Consider the following 21,413-nt stretch of genomic DNA (forward strand, 5'->3'; position numbering starts at 1 on the left):
AGCACCTCTCAATGCCACAGGCTGGATGCCTTCATGCATCATTCATAAAGGATCCCTTACCAATCACACAGTACACGAGCAAGGTCCATGTACCCCCACATTGTGTTTTAAAATCATTTTTATTGTTCTCACGTAATATTAAATATTATGGAGAAACGAAATTCTGGGTTTTCATTAGTTATAAGGTATAGTCCTCAAAATTAGGAGGCATAAATGTATGAAATATAATTTCAATCTGGAAAGACTCGTACACAGAGAGAGAGAGAGAGAGAGAGAGAGAGAGAGAGAGAGAGAGAGAGAGAGAGAGAGAGAGAGGAGAGAGAGAGTGTGGTATTAGAAAGTTTAATTGACAAATGAAAGTGTTTGGCGCTCGGACCCAGGAGGAAGACCGCTGTCAGAGAGAATGAGCCGCTGTGTGTGGAGATTGGAGACGTCTTCCCCCCGTGGGCTCGGACACTGGTGGTGGAGAGGATGCCGAAGACTGAATGGACATTGAAGAAGTCTTGAGCTGAAGGCGGAGGAAGGTTGAAGCTCAGTCAACCGATGAACAGCTGAATCTTATCAAGGGAGCGACGCTTGATGATTGGAGGAGGAGATCATCACCGATAGGTTGGAATGGAGGCGCATGACGACATCCTTGGTTGGGCAGGTGAGATGAATAGAGTCTTCCAGTTTGAATTTGCGCCTCGGCTTCATTACTCTGTTTGTAACAAATAAAAGACATGAATTTCAGGGGCCACTGCTGACACCATGTCCCACTCTCCAGGCTTTTCGAATCCTCTGCTGTACTAAAACAAGTTTACCAAACTTGAATTTTAAAGCCACGTCCTTTTGAAATTCTGTGAGGCGATGGCAAGTCTGGCAATTAATTGTTAGAACGGCTTGCTATACACGCAAGTGTCTATCGGGTTCTAATACAGCAGAGATGAAAACCTAGTCTATTCTTGTTCGTATGTCCACAAGAACGTGATCCATAAAGATCCATCCAGGGAAAAGACAGTTGGAACCGCTGTAATATGAGAAGGGACGGAACATTGGTTTCCATTGGTTCTTAAAGCAAAATCTTTTGTGGAATTTTCCGCTTCTCTGTCCTGACACGTCCTCGTAAAACTGACAACTCGCTTAAACTCTCCAGTGAGCCGCTGCCTAATAACCATAACTTGTCATTAGAGGGCAGCGCGACATACAACTGCAGATATAAGTCAAGTTAGGAGCACGGAAAGAAGGACGACACTAAAAGAATGGCTTCAAGTACAGAAACGCACATCGAAGGTAAGATGCAACACTTGTATCCTTCCGTTCCAGAGTTTGCTATTTCATTTATTTTGTACATGTTATTATTCAAAAACCGTAAAAAAAAAAAAAAAAAAAGTTTTTTTTTTTTGCTTGTTTGGATTTTTTTTTTTCCTAATATACAGTACATGCCACTTTACAAATTTCTTAGACACTGGCTACGTGTGCAAGGCTGCTACTGATGCACGTGGACATATTTCATAATATCCATGTAGGAGCAGACCCGGCTCCAGAGGGGGCGATGGCTTGGTTTGGAAGGGGACAGAAAACGGGCTTTTAATTTAATATAGATTATAAACAAGATATAATTATAATGTCTATTAATATTAAATAAATAAATGCACAACCAAACTATTCAAATAAGAGTAGCAGCAGTAGTACATAATAGTACTCAAGTAAAGTAAAAAGTAGAGTGCAGTAAAATACTCTTAGAAGTACCTTTTCCCCCAAAAGTATCTAATCCACCTCTGAACAGATGACAACAAAACTAGTAGTTATTCTTGCTAGCAATGTTAACGTCATGTATTGTATGGATTAACGAGAAATAATTTAGGTAAAATTATCTGCATCACTCAGATTACTCAGTTTGTTTGGGGAAAAAAAAAACTGTGCAAACCGTCGCGAGCGTCTTAGAGTTCATGTTGCGTTTAAAGACGGCTCGGATAAACTCGCGACGGTAAAAAAAAAAAAAAAAAAAAGTGCGGGGCACAGAAATGGGAAGTCCGGAAGCCTCTGCTGCACCAAGTCGAGGCAGAAATAGTAGAAATTTGGCCACGCTGAGGTAAAAAGAATAATAATAAAACAGCTTCCAATCCATGGCGAGCACGGCTGACTTGGTGGGCGGGCCATGTCCTCCATGCCGCCGGGGCTGAATGTGGAAGATATTTTGTCCATTCACGGTGAAAGTGCAGAAATGTTACGCACACGCACACACAAGTATATTATCATAGTCTCTTGTTAAGGTTGCTATAACCTATGAGGAAACTTTTTTTTAAGGTCACGTTGTGAAATTTGACAACCTTTGGGGAAAAGTTGTCTTTTTGGGTTACACCAGGTAACCTTTAAAATTGTGGATCTTCTGCCAGCCTTGGCTGACTAGAAAATAATTTAATAAGTACTCAAATGCTAGTATTTGCTTTTAACAAATCTTGTTCTATTACTAAAAGGCAACACATGCCACAAATAATACAGGAAGAAAAATTTTAACAATACAAAGATCATAGGAGTCATAACACTGGCATAGTGTTTGTATATATACTGTATATATAAGTTTGTTTGTTTGTTTTTAAGTCTGCACTACTACTAGAATGTTTGCTCTGTAATCGTAGACAATGATCCCCTGGATGACCCACCTCTGGACTTTGCTGCTACTGAAAGCTTTCTACGACAAGCAATGACTATGATTTTAGAAGATGCAGTGAAGAAGGCCACTGATGTCAGACAAAAGGTTAAAAATTTAATATCTTTCCTTTGCATGTAGCAGAAAGTAATACTTGAGTGAACCTTGGCAGGAACACTGTTGTACTTGCTAAACAGGTTTGTGAGTGGCATCCCCCAGAGGAGCTGAAGGAGCTTCTGGATCTGGAGCTTAGAGATGGTGGAGAGTCTGAGGCAAGGATCCTGGAGTTGTGCCGAGACGCCATCAGATACAGTGTCAAGCCCAGTAAGTCGGACTGTAATGAATTCAAATGGAAGCCAAGACCAGTATATGAATATCATGTGTAGTGGCGATTGTTTGCCAAACCAAACATCCAATTAAAGTTCCATCAAGCCACTATAAGGCTCTGGGGTCAAGTTTCTGTACGCAGGCAAAAGAAGGTTCAATGTCCAAACTTGTTGATTGTTCTGGATGATTTATTTTCCTATTTCAACAAACAATTACAGAGTTCAAACTTTCCTTTCTTCTCATGCTACCTCTCTTGCTCTGGTAAAAACCATAGGCCCCAAACCCAAATGCCTGCTGGTCCTTTACCAGGCCCCTATACTTATAGAAAGTGGACTGACCCACATTACTTCCTGTCTACTTAGAACAATTAAATAATAAAAATAAAAGATAAATAAAATCAACAATTATTAAACTACAAATTAACTCTGCAAATAATACAAAAAATACAAATAAACTAACAAAATTCAAATGGATAAAAAAAAAGGAGAATAAATAGTTCCAACACCATGAATGAACTCAGATCGAAGCACCAGATGTATGATTGTGAAGCAGCCAGCCTCGCTGTGTTGTGTCCATAGTAACAGAATTGATCTTTCTGCTCTACAGTGGAGCAGTAATGAACTTCAGTGGTTTCTGATGAACAATGAGAAGGCGAAATCCACTGGATCAATCTTTTTTTTTTGGTATTTTTGTAAGCCAATATTTTTTCATTAATTACCTCCACTAGAGGTTTGCTGCTCCTGGGTACTTTTGCAATCTCATCATGACTCGTTAAGTGACAATGCAGTTGTGAATGGATCCTGCTTCTCTTTGCAGTTTGTAGGGAGGAACACTGTAAATCACCATTTCTTCAATGCTTGATAGTAGTTTCAATACATTTTAACCTGGACTGTTTGTTTAAAGTTTTGATGTTTATCAATTAAAAATGAATATTTGTGTAATTGTATCACTGTTGTGGGATATTGATATGAATCACATGGCAAATCTTTATTGCATGGCTTTATTGAGGTGCATACAAACATTGTATTCCCTGAAATGCAATAACAGCATTCCTTTAGTGAATGGTTGATCATTTGTAGCAGAGGATGAATCTGCAGCTAAAAAAATCATTCTGACATCAACATGTGAAAAGCTCAACTCTTTCTGCTTGGTTATTTTTGTGGAATTGACTGATTTCAGCTGTAATTTAACAGCAGAAGTTGCTTAATAGACATTTTTTTTAACAAGATTTGAACCAGGTGAAGTTAAAACTACCACTTGAGTTCTGGGTTGAACAGATTTACAGACAAAGGTTTTACTTGAAATGGAAATGTATAAATTTTATTCTGCAGTTTTGTCTCATTACTGCTGTGAATAGATTGTAATTAGCCTTTTTGGAGTCTGCATACTCCTCTTAATGCTTATTTGGTTTTAGCCCTACTTTAATTTGCATCACATAGAAAGCTTAAACCTGGAATGGGTTATTATAAATCTCTAATCTTTCATAATTATTCTGTCCTAGTTGGAGCTCTGTGATGATATGCGAGTAGATTTTTTGTCTCCCTGAATGAACCCGTCTGTGTTTCATTTCCAGCTCATCCTCATTTCTTCAACCAGCTGTTTGCGGGGCTGGAGCCATACTCCCTGGTGGCTAGCTTCATCACTGAGGCCCTCAAACCCAGCCTGTGAGACCCTCACTTATTATTAATTAATATGAAGTAATTATGCTTTAGCCTTACTGTTATATTACTGTCTGTTATATCATAGGATGTTGATGGTGAAATGTGTCTTTTTGCCCAGGTACACCTATGAGGTGTCTCCAGTCTTCACTCTGATGGAGAATGCTGTGCTCAAGAAGCTGATACAGACAGTTGGCTGGGAGGAAGGAGGAGATGGACTCTTTAATGCAGGTATTAGTCTACACTGGCAGTCAGCTCACTACTAGATATTAAACAGTGAAAGAGTATTTGTCCCTTTAAACATTTCTTTGTTGTTTTTTTTTTTTGTCCCACTAAAATGTTTTGAATCATCAAACAAAATATCAACCGGGACGAATGCAGGAGTCAAATGATTTAGTTGAGGCTTGACTAAAGCCCCAAACCAAGCCGACCCTGTGTGAAAAGATAGTTAACTTCCTCACTTAATGAAGGCAGGCAAGAATTGGCATTGTTGACAGGAAATGAGTATTTTTACCTTGCTGTGGAACTTTTGCCTGCTTTTCTTTACAGAATTGTTTTGCTGAAGACACAAGTCATAGACAATATGATCATGTCTGGATCTTATCCTCCAGTATTTTCTGACGGAGAAGTCACAGTTCCATAGTTGCTTCCACTCATGTTTCCATAAGTAAAATAAAGTTGTCCAAACGGCACACATTTATTACAATTCCACCAGCAGGTTTAACCGTGTGTTCATAAAGCTTTAATCACTCAACGAATGAAACCAGTGTTTGAAAACTGCAGTTTTATGAGCTTATCTTTTTCTGATAATGAAAATCTAAAACTAACAAAAAACCAGAAACAGAGGAAGTCTGTAAAGGAACAAATGTTGTTGGCAGCTTTTAGAGGAACCCAAAGATGCTGCTTGTTTTTTGTTTTCACAGCAGAGCAGACTAGCTGTCAGTAGATCTGGGGTCATCATGTGTCCATCTTGTTTTTTTTAAGGTGGGTCGATGTCCAACATGTACGCCATGAACCTAGCCAGGTACCGTCATTTTCCTGAAATCAAGGAGCTTGGAAACTCTGCAGCTCCCCGGCTGGCGGTGTTCACATCACAAGAGGTATGGTTCTTAATCTACAACGTGTCCCTAAACATGTCCCAGCAGAAAACTTCCATTGAGATTCACAGTATAAAAGGCAGCAGTTTTTTTTTTCCTGTCAGCAAAAAAATAAGAAAAAATAATCAGTTATAGTGTAATAAAGAGACTGCTTGTTTGAGCTGGTGGATTTCACAACCAAGTGGACTTGACTCTTAAAAAGGAAGATCAGGCAGGCGGCTTTACATGGTTTTTGTTTTAACTGCACATAAGCTCTGTTTTGATCTCTTCCAGTGTCATTACTCCATCTCAAAAGCTGCAGCTTTAATGGGAATCGGCACAAAGAATGTCTTTGTGGTTCCGTCTGATAAGAGGTAAATCGCCACACACACGTTGGAACTCATCCTGCTCTGCTGCTTCTAGTTCTCTCAGATCTAGTCTCAAAGACCTGGTTGTATTATTAATAATTTAATATTATCTACAAAAGGTTTAATTTCTTTTGCAATTGTGTAAAAGCACGTGTTTGTTTATTCTGAAGAAATGTTATGATGAAACTCCAACTTGTTTTTGTATTTTAGAGGAAAGATGATTCCCTCTACTCTTGAGGAGCAAATCAAGTCTATTAAAAGTGAGGTGAGAAACTTTATTCGAAAGAAATGTAAGGTCAACACTTTTGTGAGAAAGTCAGATCAAATGCTTGTGTTTGAGTGCAGGGTGGAGTTCCCTTCATAGTGAACGCCACAGCGGGGACCACTGTCCTTGGAGCCTTCGATCCTATTGACGAAATTGCAGACATCTGTGAGAAATACAAACTGTGGCTGCATGTGGATGTAAGTCTAGGACTTCATTCCCACAACGCAACCATGACATTAGCATGCATGATCATTTTGTTTTTCTCTTTAACAGGCATGTTGGGGAGGAGCAGTTCTCATGTCCAACAAGCACAAGCTCCTAATGAAAGGCATTCACAGGTGATTCACCGGTTAACGTCATTTGTGTTTGAAAGACACACAACCGTTCCAGAATAGATAACATCTGCTAATTTGTTTCAATTCTAAGCGGCAATTCAAGGGCACAGTGCAACAACACAAACGGGCACATTAAAAACAAATGATTGTCATGTAAAAAGGCCACTTTTGAGACATCCTCTTATGATGCTTTTAAGTGCTTATTTTATTACTTCAAACAGAAAATATAACTTAATACACATTAACACAAGATATTTCTCCATGTCAGTATCTTTTAGTTGCAAAAATATTGACTTTGCAACTAAAGTCAATATCTTTAGTTGCAAATCTAAAGTAAACTTTAACAAAAAATGTTCAGTAGGAAGTGCAGTGATCAGCATCCAGTAACAGTGAGACCGAAGAACAAGTTGTTACCCCTCAATTCAGACGAGTAACGAGTATGAGTCTGATGTTTCCTTTAAATCAGTTGAGAATTTGTGTTTGGTTGTATGTTAAGTTTCATTGAAATGAGATATAGAAAAGCCAGGTGCTTCCTGTGATGACGCCACTGACTGTAATGTCTCACCTCTGTTCCTTTGTAAAGAGTCGACTCTGTTGCCTGGAACCCTCACAAGATGCTGATGGCCTGTCTGCAATGCTCAGCTTTCCTGGTCAGAGACAAAAGTGTAAGAGCAGCTCTGATGATTTCTCCATTACTCAGAAATGCAAGGCACCTTGTAACACTTGAGCAAAAATGTTGGTGTTTAAATTTTATAAGACACCTAGGAATTGCAATTGGATAAATGCAATCTCAGAGGGGGAAAAAACCATCACATGTAGCCCTGCTGTCTCTCTGCAGCGTCTCCTCCAGCGCTGCCACTCTGCTCGGGCTTCCTACCTCTTTCAGCAGGACAAGTTCTACGACTTGAGCTACGACACCGGGGACAAGTCTGTCCAGTGCAGCAGGAAGCCAGATGCCTTCAAATTCTGGCTCATGTGGAAGGCTTTGGGTGCCAGCGAGTTGGAGCAGAGGGTGGACAGAGCTCTCGCCATGGCCAGGTCAGTTTGGCTGCAGGGCGACGGTTCAACCTGCTTACATCAGGATGGAACCTGTCCAGATGGAATTAAGAAAGGCTTTTGCTGTGCTTTGTGGTGACTAAGTTCAATTCAATCCAAAAATACATTATTAATTCTAAAGAGGAAAAAAAAGTTGTAGACTCTGATGGCTGCAGCCAGGAAGGATCTCCTGTTGTGGTCTGTATTACAGTGGTTCTCTAGAAACCTCTGACTGGAGGCACTCTGTTGCTGTCTGACATTTGGATGAAGAGGATGCTCATCCAAATGAGTTATACAGAATTATCTGTAATGTTCTTCATTTTATGAAGAGTCCTTCTTTACACAGTCGTCTCCAGAAGTTCTGGAACTGTTTCCCAGTCAGCTGGTTGAGCTTCTTTGTTGCTGCCCCAGCAGATGATGGCAGGAGAGATTGAGTTCTCCACAACGCTTGAAGAAAAAAATGCAGCTTAGGTTCTCCAGTGTTGTTGCAACAACACTGGAGAACCTAAGCTTCCTCAAGAAGTAAAGTCTGCTTTCCCTTTCTTATAAACATCAGCATTACAGACACATAAACTGCAATATGTTTTTCAGGTGGTTATTTAGGCATCCATCTGTGTCTTCTGGAGTTTCTGACATGTGAAATCAGACAGAACATTGATCCTCGGTGCTTCCTGTTTCATTCAGGTGACGGTGGGTTTACTGAAGCAGCTGTATGGTGGCATTTTGAACCTCAGCTCCTTGCCACCTCTAATGTTGACTTTAAGTTGCTTCTGTGATATTTTCTTGTCTCCCTCAATGAAGCCTCTCTTTTCTTGGTTATCAGTTTCTTCAGGTCACTGGTGATCCAGGGTTTGTTACTGGGGAAGCTTCCCACTGTTCTGGTTGCTCTGGTGGGGATGATGTTGTCCACACAGAAGTTTATACAGTCTTTCAGACACTCAGTCATGACATTGATGTCCTTTCTTTGTGGCTAGCACAGTGCATCCCAGTCTGTAGCCTCGAAACAAACAACCTTGCAGGGCTATTTCAGCTTCCTGCAACCGTCTTCTCATTGCTCTCTGCATTGGAGAGAGTCTCTGAACAAGGGGTTTAGTTCCAAGCAGAGAAAACTAATATTGAGATCTTATTTGCCAAAAGGAGGTATTAATCCTTAACATTTGCAAAAGACAAATGTATTTTTTTTTTCTTCGGTTAAGTTCTTGAAGCATGCCCTTTCATTTTACCATTTTCACCTGGTGCACTCTTTTACTACACTAATTTCTTTTGTAGGTATCTTGCAGATGAAATTACAAAAAGGGAAGGCTTCCGCCTTTTAATGGAGGTAAGTTTACCTTTTATTAATGAAATGTTAAACGTTCGTTAGATTTGAATTTTAAATAGTGTGATTATTTGTTTTTTTTGCTTTGTTCTTCTGCAGCCTGAATATGCAAATGTTTGCTTCTGGTACATCCCGCCAAGTCTGAGAGACCTGCCAGATGGGCCAGAGTTCCAGGAAAAACTACACAATGTATGTAATGAAACAATGTTATTGTTAAAGTGTGAAGAAACATAAAAAAATATGTAATACAATAACCTGCAAATCCTTTTCAATGAATATTCATCCATCCATCCATCCATCCATCCATTTTCTGTTCACCCTTGTTCCTAATGGGGTCGGGAGGGTTGCTGCTGCCTATCTCCAGCTACGTTCCGGGCGAGAGACGGGTTCACCCTGGACAGGTCGCCAGTCTGTCGCAGGGCAACACAGAGACAGACAGGACAGACAACCATGCACACACACACTCACACCTGGGAGAATTTAGAGAGACCAATTAACCTGACAGTCATGTTTTTGGACTGTGGGAGGAAGCCGGAGTACCCGGAGAGAACCCACGCACGCACAGGAAGAACATGCAAACTCCATGCAGAAAGACCCCGGGCTGGGAATCGAACCCAGGACCTTCTTACAGTGCTACCAACTGTGCCACTGTGCAGCCCATGAATATTCAGTTGTCAGTAAACACAGTTTGTCACTAGATCTATAAGGGCAAGTTAAAACTCTACCATGTGAAACAAAAGCCATACATCAACAACACTCAGAAACATCGCCAGCTTCCCTGGGCCCCAGTTCATCTGCGATGGGCTGACGCAACGTGAAAAAAACGTCCTGTGATCAGAAGATTATTTTTTTGTTTTTGGAATCTTGAAGGTGGTGTCCGCCGGGCCAAAGAGGAAAAGAACTGTCCGGATTGTTCCCTGTACACAGTTCAGGAGTTAGTGTCTGTGATGGTACAGACCTGTGTATGGAATAAGTAACTAGTGAAGGCACCGTTTATGCTGAAAGGTACATTCAGGTTTTTAGCAACATGTTTTTCATGGAGGCCCCTGCTTATTCCAGCCAGACGATGCCAACCCACATTCTGTATGTTACAATACATTGGCTCTATAATATAGTACTAGGCTGGCCTGTCTGCAGTACAGACCCGTCTCAATATGAATGGCACGTCATGAAGCACACAATACACACCAAAGGAGACTCTGGACTGTTGACCAGATGAAGATGTAGAACAAACAAGAATTCCACACACACAGCTTCAACAATCATTGTCCTCAGTTCCCAAATGTTTTACAGTTGTAATAGTGATAGAAGAGACCTTATTTTATCTGCTTCTGTCTTTCTGTGTTTGGTGACCTTCTTAGCCAAGGCTCAGCTGTCCCTTAGATCAACACAACATTCAAAACTACAATCTGCACTTAGTTTATGAATCATGAGAACAGCTCTTTTGGTCATTTTTGTTAATACATAACCATTCTTCTATGGGTATGTAGAAGAATGGGTAACGCCTGTTAAGTAAGGCGTGTTATTTCTTTGGGCTTAGAAAAATAATTTTGCTGGTCAATTTTAAGTTAAAATAAACTCCAAGTTGGAGTGCCCTTTATGTTTTTCAGTCAATGAATAGATGGTGCTGCAAACAATTGGTATTTCAAAATGTATTTCTTTTGGCTAGTGAGTTACTGTATAGACGGATTTAATCAGTCTGACAGAAATAGTTTCAGATCTGTGCCAGTATCTAAAATTCAGACTTGAACCTTGAACCTACGGGTCATGAGTTCTTGCTATAGACTCTGGCATGCTATTGTTGTTTGAGTTTGTATCCACAATTACGGAGTTTTTATTTAGTACCTTTTGTTGCCCCCCTGTGCCTCCAGGTGGCGCCAGTTGTTAAGGAGCGCATGATGAAGAAGGGCAGCATGATGGTGGGCTACCAGCCCCACAGAGGCCAAGCCAACTTCTTCAGGATGGTGGTGATCAGCCCTCAGGTCAGCAGGCAGGACATGGACTTTGTCCTGGATGAGATACACAGCCTGGGAAAGGACTTATGATACTCTGACAGTTTCTCAGGGGATCATATCTTCTGAAAGTTTAGAAAGAATCATTTGTGGAATCGTGTCCCTGCATATCTTGTATTAACAACTCTGAGTTGAAATTTGTTCTTGGAATATATTACTTTTGGCACTTTTTTCCTTCAATGACTCTTATATTTTCAATTGAGGAAGCTGTTGATTTCACAAGTGTGAAAAGTGATCTAAGTTTAGGGTGTGGGGTTTAGAGTTGCGTTATGTAAGTTTTCAGCACACAGTGTTGTAAGAGTGCAACGTTATTTCCATGTCATCTTTGAATTCATACTTTGTGTCAGAAATATTTTTTCATGGAACTGGAAAAAAAATAAACCAACTATCTCTGGTCATTCTAAAGCGTGTGTGCTGTTCATTTTCATTGTGTAAATGAGACTTCAGGATCATGGGTCATAAGGTCAGATGTATCTATTGGTCTCCACATTCTCTCCCCTCAAAATAAATGCTGTCTGTTCGTAGCAGTGTTCACAAAAACGTTTGACACGGGGACGTCTCAAGCAGGACATTCATGAAACACGTATGACAACTTATTCATGTGCTTCAGAATTGTATCTATTTAATGGTTATTTTAGTGACCTCCAACATTTGTATATTTTACACTGTGCTATATAAGCATTCTGGATAAAAACTGTTTAAGTACAAATTGCACCTGCTGTTGTTATGGCAACAGCTTCTGAAGGTGAGGCTATAAGCCCTTCAGTAACCATGTGCCTGATCATTACTGTCAGTGATGTGCTTGACAGTAATTATTCTGATGATTGAGGGCTTTGATGAACCGGACAACTGTAGAAAACTGGAGACCGACTGGACTTCTGATTTCAGCATCTCTGACTAAAGCTGTACAGTAACTTTCTACAGTTTGGACTGTAATCTGGTGTAAGTGTGGGTAGCTAATAAAAGAAGTCTGATGTCAAACATTTACATTAAGAAAATTTATTTTGAAATTTCAATTTGTGCAATTGTATGGTCAATAGAAACAGCTACTGTTTGATGTGAGGATGGACACTTAAACTTCATGACTTAGTGCTGTTTTGCAAAACCTTTCATGGAAAAAAGTAAATCAACAATAACAAATACTAATACAAGTAAACTCATGAAAATAGCACAAAAATAATGGAAATGAAGGCACAACACAATGAATAGAAAAAGGAAACAGTGCTGTTCAGTGTACATACAAAATGTTCAAACATGTCAAAATTTAAAATGCATCAAATTCATAGACTAGACAAGCATATTCAATACATTTTTGTGGATTGACAATTTTTGGAAATTATAGCTCATCTCTGGCTTTTGTATGGATGAAAAGTAGAAGAATTGTTGTACATGTACAGATCACCAGATGTGTTTGCAGGATCCAGGTGTTGATGCAGACTCTCGTTACGACTACCGCTTCTGTTGATTCCTTTAACTTCCAGAAAACAATGGACCTTTCAAGTCCATCCAGTGGATGAATAAAAGCTCTTGATGGAAATCACAAGTCTTTTCCCAGGCTGTGTATCTCATCCAGGACAAAGTCCAAATCCTGCCTGCTCACCTGAGGGCTGATCACCACCATCCGGAAGAAGTTGGGCTTGTCGCCATGCTTCTGATATCCAATCATCATACTGCCAGACTTCATCATACGCTCCTTAACTGCTGGCGCCACCTGCAGGCGAAGGAGAGAGGCTACAACTTTCACGGTTTTTAATTTTTACACTTACAGACAGGTTCCAGCAGAGGTCTGGTTCAGGAATGAAAGACTGAGGATTGCATGCTTAAAAGTCACGGAGTGTTTGCTCAACATTAGCTTCATGGTCCTAAGAGATGAGTAAAAGCAGTTCTTATGTTCTTATATTCTAACTCAGCTAAAAAAACCAAAAAAACAGCAGTGGCATGTGTAAGAAAAAGCAGAATTTTCTGTTCGCCAACATGATTCAATGATTAAAGCTGCAGTAACTTTTATAAACACTTTTTTTTTTTTACATATTTGATGAAACTGTCACTATGGTATGAGACACTCTGTAAGAAAAAGACCTCCTTTGCCCTTACTCTTTGCTACACTGTAGCTAGCATAGTCTGTTGTGGATACTCAGGCTAGTTAGCATGTCCACTGAGGATGGCAGATAAACAGTTCTCCAGTAATGGTAAGTAGTTTCTCTGCCATTAGCACATTCAGCAGTGAGTACATGAGAATGAGTGACAGCACTAAGACCCGCCTGCTGGCTCTGATTGGTTGTTTTCAGTTGGAGGTGGTGCATTTCTTGAGTAGCAGCAAAGGGAGGAGGTGGAGGAGATCAAACTTTTCACAGATTATCTGTCACGACATTGTGATAGTTTTAACAAATATGTCAAAGTCATATTGTTTTAAATGAAAGTTGCATACTGCAGCTCTATCTGAACAAAGATGCTGAAGCTAATGTAACCTTCATATGCCAACATATTAAAAACAGACTCCTTACAGTGTGTAGCTTCTTCCACAGCTCGAGGCTTTCTGGAAGGTTCCTCAGACTCGGTGGAATGTACCAGAAGCAAACATTTGCAAACTCAGGCTGTGAATGACATTTTTTTTCAAAACAAAATACTTTAGACATGGAAATTTGTCACATATCTGATAACTTTTACAATAAGTACCTCAATGAATATGTCTGGAATTATACATATATTGGTTGAAAGAAAAACCCACCTCTATTACCAATCTGAATCCTTCTCTTTTTTTGATCTCTTGTGCGAGATACCTGCAAAGAAGATTTAAAATCAGAAGAGATTGATGTGTATGATCTGACTTCTTAAACTCAGCCTCTTCACACTGGGCCAGGTTCTGGTTCTGCTGGAGGTTTCTTTCTGTTAGAGGGGAGTTTTCCTCTACTGTGGCTACATCCATGCCCAGTATGATGAATTACTGCGAGTCAATAACTTGATGCAATCTGCTGGGTTTACTTAGACAGAAAACTTTTTCTCAACAAACTGAATTTTGGGTTTTCATTAGTAATTATCCATAATCATCAACTTTACAAGATATAAAGGCTTGAGCTATTTTACTTCAAGTGTGATGAATCTATGTGACATATAAATTGTACTTTGAAACAAGTGACAAAAAATGAACTTTTCAAAATAGTTATATTTTTAAATGCACCTACAGAATTTTGACAAAATGTATTCATACCACCTCATTTAAATGTATAAACTGTGTTTATTCAGAAAGGTGCCGTTTGCTCAATAATCTTTTTCACAAATCCTTCATTTGTATTTTTTTGACTATCAGTTCTGCATATCTGTTTGTAAGAAAAAGTAAACTATCCCAGACTCCTCTTCCCAGGACTCACCGGGCCAAAGCCAGGGCCCTGTCCACCCTGTACTCCAGCTCTCTGGTTCCTACTGCTTTCCACACGAGCCAGAACTTGAAGGCGTCCGGCTTCCTGCTGCACTGGACCGACTTGTCCCCGGTGTCATAGCTCACATCGTAGAACTTGTCTTGCTGGAAGAGGTATGAAGCCCCAGCACAGTGGCAGCGCTGTAGGAGACACTTGTAAAAAGAAGAAGAAAAAAAAAAGTTTAGATACAATTGTGAAAAATATTCGACTTTAGGGGAGCTAAAATATTGCTTTACCATAATACAAAAATGCAGATTGTTGCCTCCACTAGTGACTTTTTAAAACATGCCTTTCTCTGCAACAGATCAGGTAATCAGGTAATCTCTTACACTCTTGTCTCGGACCAGGAAGGCGGAGCACTGCAGGGTAGCCATCAGCATTTTGTGAAGGTTCCAGGCAACAGAATTGACTCTAATCAGGAACAAACAGGAACAGTAAGCATGTTTTCAGTCATAATTAAATCCTGTCTTTTCATAAATGTATAAATGAAAGTTGAGATTATTTTTTGTCAGCAGTGGCACTGGTAGGAAATCCACTGTCACTCTACTCAAATAAAAAAATTATAAAAATTGCCCATAAATCAATTAATGTATTTTTAGGTGATTATTAGAATGCATGGAATCTGCTACTTTTAGGGGGTAAAAACATAATAATTAAAACGACGTACTACGCAGTGCATGCTAACATTTGGAATCTGTGATTTTGAGTCACTTTTAAGACCATGCCATGCTATTAGGGTGTGTCCTCCAGAGGGAGTCATCTTATTCTGCTAGTTCAGAACTCAGAATGTTTTTATAACTAACTCTTAATTAGTCTGATGTTATTATCTGTCACTTTGGAGGGTGAATAAGAATAATAAACTCTGACTGTTTTTAATCTTTCTAAATGAGATCTTTAGGGAGTGGAGCTCCAGCCTGTAACAGATGCTTTCATTTACATACGTGTGACCCATACAGGCACAAAATACCCTCCGACTGCCCTGCTGCTCACCTCTGGATGCCTTTTAACAAGTGCCTGTGCTTCTTTGACACAAGAGCGCCTCCGCCCCAGCATGCCTGAAGAAAATAAAAATACAACAATGATGATGTGAGATGCTGTGGAGACCTGGGGTAATAAACCAGTGGAGCTGCTCACATCCACATGGAGCCACAGGTTGTGCTTCTCGCAGATGTCGGCGATCTCATCGATGGGATCAAACGCGCCGAGCACTGTTGTTCCAGCGGTGGCATTTACGAAGAAAGGAACTGCACCCTGAAGAAACACGTGTGTGCAAACATGCAAAGACATATGAAAGATGCAAAAAATAAAGCCACCCGCCCATCCACACACACACGCTCCTACACACACACGCACACACACCCACACACAAATAAGCTGGGTGGCTCACCTCACTTTTTGCCAGCTGTATTTTTTCTTCCAGCTTAGATGGAATCATTTTTCCCCTGAAAAGGAGGGAATATATGGTTTAAGATCAACTATATGAGGCAGCCATTTTAGAACAATGTTAATCTCACCTGTTGCTGTGAGCTCTTAGTCTAGTAGTGTTAAATAACTAGTAGCCTTAAATAATCCCAAATTCAACATTTAATAAAGTCTCTCATAAACGATGGTGGCGTTGGCTGTAGGAGTTTGCCTCGCAATCGGTGCTTCGCCTGTTTGATCCTTTGTCTATCTTTGAAATTTCAGTTTCTCAAAGTTACACCTTTGAGAAACTGAAAGGCATTATTAAAAAAGAAACCAAAATATCACACCAGCATTCTGTTCTTTTTAAAAATGACTTTTACTGTCTGGTTTACAGTTTTACATTGTAGATATAAATATCAGCAAAATTTGTAATTGTGGCTGATTAGTACCGTTAATTTTAGGGTAATTAACTGCTGGCAGTATTACAATATTTTTACAATACATTCTACATTTCATGACTGTCAAAATTACTTGAAATATATGTTTATTGAGTTATTGTAATTCCATGTATTTTCTATGGTAATAAATGTTTTGGAAGTTACAGTCAGTAACTGTTGGCATTTCACCATTTTTTACTGTAAATTTACCGCGTTTTTTTTTTTTTACAGTGTAGTTCTACAGTGCCAGATAAAAGTACCCCTTACATATTACTTTTCTTTGTGCTTTTTCAGAAATAATACTTGAAAGAGGGCCAGAAAGTGTCAGGAACAGTTTACCTGTTATCAGAAGGCACCACATAAACGTTCTTCGTGCCGAATCCCAGCAAAGCTGCTGCCTTAGCGAGGGAGTAATGACCCTGAAAACGATAACATTGCTTAGAAATCGAAATATTTGCAACGCTTACTTTTCTATACTTATATTTTATTCTATTTAAAATAACAAGAAACTGTTTAACTGACTGAAGGGCAACTAAATAACGCTCATATATATTTCACCAGTGGGATCAACACTTACTTCTTTCTCTCCATTGTTAACATATGATGATGTGAAAATGTATTTTCACCCTTAAAGCTTTCTTCAGTTTTTTTATGCCAAGATTGTGAAGCTGAGATACACACTTTGTAAAAACACATTTCAACAAATAACACACATAACATGATGCTTCAACTTCTCTACTTTGCTGTTGGGACGGTTTAGCTTCCCCATTTTTTTCTACCAAACGTTGTCATGGTCAATACGGCCAAACACTTCAAGAAAGCAACACAAGAAAACAAATGCGGTAACCTCTTGTGTTGGTTTGGAAGTAATGGCTTCTTTTATGCTGAGTCAGCAATTCTCGGTACAGGACTTGTTCTACTATAAATAGTGACACTCTTTTACCAGCTATAGTTAGCATTCTCACAAAGCTTTTTGCTTTTACTGTTGTGGTAGTCTGTTAAAAACCAGCCCTTTGTTCTATGCTTTGCTTCGCCCAGTAGATCTGGATCCTCAGCTCTTGAGAAACGATTGCGTCCTGGAGGTGTGGACTAAATTTTACAGAATCGCTAACATTTGGCCGTGAGGTATGTCATGTGTCAACTACGCTATGAAGCCTACGAGAAACTGAGTGCTAGGTAAGCAGCCATCCCCCACTGCGAAGACAGAAGTGCCAAGTCGAACATCTTTCCCAGCAATAATATGTCTTGATCTGACTTTAACTGCTCAGTATGTGGAAGTGTTGCCAACACGAACTGAACAGCTTTTTTCACTTCCTCCCTGTCATTGCTAAACTACAACCGTAGGAAGACAACAATTCTAAAACAGCGCAGAGAATTGATGTCATTGTTCACAATACCTCTTTCTGTTTGCTAATCAAATTAAATTCTACTGGAGGAACTGTGCTGTGTGGACAAACTCCTAGACAGAGCAGTGGAGGTAGATGAGAATCAATTGGAATCGCATAGGAAGGCAATAGCTTGCCTAATGTGCTTATTTTGGCAAATAGCAAACAGAAGCAGTTTTTATGATCCTACATCACAAAAACTTTAGACTGGAAAACTTTAGTCTGATTCAATGTCAGACAGTTAGAAAAAGTCATGTCTTCTTATCCAATGTACGTATATTTCTGGGTTCAAATGCATTTGCCAATGAAACGTCATAGGAGAGGTAATAATGACAAAGGTTTTTCTTTATGGCCTTCCCTCCTGTTTGGTCGATAGTGTTGGAAAACTAATCTAAAGCCTAACTTTTCTGACGAGTTTCTGTAGAATCACACCTCCTGAGATGTCAATATGACCAGTCGTGGAGAAGCGTAGATCCCGATCTCTTTGAAATCTGGACAGTAACGATACCGAGCTAAATTCACAGCATACATGTTGGACATGGAGCCTCCTGGAGGAGAAAGTAAACCCAGGAAGAGCAGCAATTGTCAGAAACAGGAATGAAGATTCCAATAAAGACCATTATGATTCAACAAATGACAGAAATAATGCTGCTATGCGCACCGGGATTAAAGAGTCCATCGCCTCCCTCCTCCCATCCAATCAGCTTCATCATGGTCTTCAGTAAAGCATCCTCAATCAGAGTGAAGACCGGGGCCATCTCATATGTGTACCTGATGGAATTTCATGGAATAATGCAGGTTGGCTATAATACTCTGTATGTAAAACCAATGGTAAATATGTTTTCATGAGGCTTATAACATGATGCTGTCTCACTCACAGGCTGGTTTTTATTGCCTCAGTGATGAAGCTAGCCACCATGGAATGAGGCTCCATCCCTGCAAACAGCTGGTTAAAGAAACGAGGATGACCTGTAGAGGTGAAAATGAGTACCCATAAGATGATGGAGCTTATCGACTGGTTGACACTTCTCCAAGTCTGAAACACCAACTTACAGCGGCAACTTGTGACTTCAGGAAATATATCTACGCTTTGACTCTCAGATTGACCTGCTGTGTGCTTTTTGTCAAAACAACATCTAAGGTACTGCAGGCCACTCTTGCCTGAGCTCAGTGCTCAGCCAGCGGCCAGCTTATGGCAGAAAGATCAGTCAAATAAAATTGATACATTTGAGTACTTTGAACTTTAACATTAAGATATATTGATCAATGAAGAATATTCAATTCAATTCATCTGCATCCTCATGTTTATGTTATCAAGCACACAAAATAAGAACATTTCACTCAGTTACCAGTCTTGACGCTGTATCTGATGGTGTCTCTGCAGCACTGCAGGATCTTGGACTCAGACTCTCCCGTGTCTTTGAGCTCGAGGTCCAGCAGCTCCTTCAGCTGCTCAGGGGACCGCCACTCACACACCTGTTTAACAGAGGCCAACTTTTACTGTCACACACCCTGTATACTTTGTAGCACAGCAGTGAAGTGCTAAGGAACAGGAAGGAAGGACATAGTTTGACCTTCTCTTTGACATTGGTTGCTTTCTTCACGGCCTCTTGGAGGATTATTTCCATGGCTTGTTGTATGAAGCTCTCTGCAGCCTCCATGTCCTCACCAGCACCTGGAGAGCCTTTTTCTGGGTTCATCAGCTCTTCCACGGTGGTCTGACCTTTAAAGTTAATCACATACAAATTCATGTAAATTTATGGAGAATCTTATATAAACCAGCACACTACCAACCACACACACACTCACAGTCGTGTTTTCATGACTTGTGGGGACATTACATTGACTTCTATTAATCTTCTACAGCCTAATTCTTACCCTACCCCTTATCATCACATACCTAGCCCTCACCCTGACCCTATACCTAACCATCACAGACTTAACCCCTAACCCCCAAAAAAGTATTTCGCCTCATCCTCATGGGGATCAAGAAAATGTCCCCATAAGAAGCAGTGGTCCCCACAACCCCACATTGTAGATAGAAATAGGTTCCCACAAGGATATAAAAACCTGGTTCTCACATACACACGCACACACACGCACACACACACACACACACACACACACACACACACACACACACACACACACACACACACACACGCACACACGCACACACACGCACACGCGCACACACACACACACACACACACACACGCACACACACACACACACACACACACACCCCTACAGAGGTTTAAATTCAGGTGTTTTTCAGATACACTACATTTTTGCACTACATTGTTGCAAATACATCTTGTATTAACTTGTACTGCGTATTTTTCAGTGATGTTGTCATTGTTCTGATTATAATATATGTTTCTCAGTTTTTTGCATATGTTGTTTGTTGCTGTGGTTTCTCAGTTTTTTGTTTTTATCTCTTTCTGCAGGCGTAGAGCCAGACTTCTATGTTGTTGATTCTTTCTCTCCTCTAATCCTATCTCCTCCTTTCCCTTCAAACCTTCCTGGAGACTATAGTGTTACTTCCCCAACCCAGGACTTATCTGCCCCCTTTAGCATTAAAGAACAAACCCCTTTCCTTAACAATAAAGAAATGGCAAGACCATTTGAGTTGGGCTCCACAGAATTGTTGCTACATAAGAATCAGGGATTCACACCTATTGTCCAATCAAGTCTCTCTTCTCTGACCAGAACCTATAAAAGGAAGCCAAGTCCACTGTTAGTCAGAGCAAACTTGACAAACTCCTTTGACTCTGTATTTCCGTTCTGACCTTGCAAGGTTTTAATAAATTTCTTATTTCTTCTCATCCAGACTCTTGTTAAAGTAATTTCTTCCCTGACAGGCCTATTCAAAAAAATTATTTCTTTAATCTCTGAATTTAGACTTCCCCTCCCCAAAACTTCTGACTAATCTGGCAATATAGTCATAATTCTGAGGGAAAAAAGTCTGACTTTTTTTTTCTTCCATAGCTTTTGTTATGCAAACCAAGTAAATGAATGAATTAATTTAAAGGAAAAAAATTAAATGAACAAAGCTGTGTTTTGTAGAACTCACCGTTCATGTGTCTGTCCATACTTTGATCGTCAGATTGATGCAACTGTAATTTTTGTTGCCTGCAGCCCAAATACACACTTACAGTAAGATGCCTCTATATATACAGACAGAAGGTTGGACTGTCCTGATGTCATGGAATTTCCCACTGATCCATGTGAACATTAAACCACCAGGAAAGGTGCACCATGCCACCATGTTGCCTGATTACACCTGAATTTACAGTTTTATTTAATGCTATGTATAATTGTCACACAAGAATGATTTTTTTAAAGCAAAATTTACAAATATATTTTCATTTCAAGCAGAAGCAGGAGACTGGAGAGTAGTAAGAGATATTTATGGCACATCGAACCATAACTGCTTAGAGATGTGCACATAATTACAGTAGCGATAAAAACAATTGGGTTGCTGGAGGTGCAGAAACCAAATGGGCAACGCTATCAGCATTAATTAGCTCTAAACACCTCTGCTGGCCGCTCTCCACTCTAAAGCTGTTTGAAAGATTTCAGTCCATAAATGAAGCTCTGGCTAATCATTGAACATTTCGCACTTGATGACCTTCAACAAGAAGCATCACAACATGCTGGAAAAATACAAATAAACTACAGTATCATGAAAACTTCTAAGCTGCATATCATTCTTCAGGATTTTAGTCTTACTATCTTCCAG

General features: G+C 39.9%; 1 protein-coding gene and 1 pseudogene across 1 annotated transcript; one reads left to right on the top strand and one right to left on the bottom strand.

Moving 5' to 3' along the window:
• Positions 1 to 300: 300 nt before the first annotated feature.
• On the top strand, positions 301 to 11,416 carry LOC102231251 (acidic amino acid decarboxylase GADL1-like). Its single transcript, XM_023330411.1, has 16 exons — positions 301 to 649; positions 1,171 to 1,272; positions 2,622 to 2,740; positions 2,830 to 2,956; positions 4,533 to 4,623; positions 4,739 to 4,848; positions 5,602 to 5,717; positions 5,988 to 6,067; positions 6,272 to 6,326; positions 6,407 to 6,523; positions 6,600 to 6,664; positions 7,245 to 7,326; positions 7,500 to 7,699; positions 8,966 to 9,017; positions 9,114 to 9,203; positions 10,886 to 11,416. Exons 2-16 carry the CDS (start codon positions 1,242 to 1,244, stop codon positions 11,057 to 11,059), a joined length of 1,509 nt encoding a protein of 502 aa, XP_023186179.1. The 5' UTR covers positions 301 to 649; positions 1,171 to 1,241; the 3' UTR covers positions 11,060 to 11,416.
• Positions 11,417 to 12,002: 586 nt separating this feature from the next.
• LOC102225625 lies at positions 12,003 to 20,878 on the bottom strand (annotated as a pseudogene).
• Positions 20,879 to 21,413: the final 535 nt, after the last annotated feature.

Source organism: Xiphophorus maculatus, chromosome 3 (genome assembly GCF_002775205.1).
Source record: "Xiphophorus maculatus strain JP 163 A chromosome 3, X_maculatus-5.0-male, whole genome shotgun sequence".
In the NCBI taxonomy this organism is placed as follows: Eukaryota; Metazoa; Chordata; class Actinopteri; order Cyprinodontiformes; family Poeciliidae; genus Xiphophorus; species Xiphophorus maculatus.

What these genes read in the sequence shown, in the direction of transcription:
- LOC102231251 (XM_023330411.1), top strand. Translation starts at nt 1,242, where the DNA reads ATGGCTTCAAGTACAGAAACGCACATCGAAG. An exon ending in TCAAGTCTATTAAAAGTGAG is followed by an intron (nt 6,327 to 6,406) that starts GTGAGAAACTTT and finishes GTTTGAGTGCAG; the next exon opens with GGTGGAGTTCCCTTCATAGT. An exon ending in AACTGTGGCTGCATGTGGAT is followed by an intron (nt 6,524 to 6,599) that starts GTAAGTCTAGGA and finishes TCTCTTTAACAG; the next exon opens with GCATGTTGGGGAGGAGCAGT.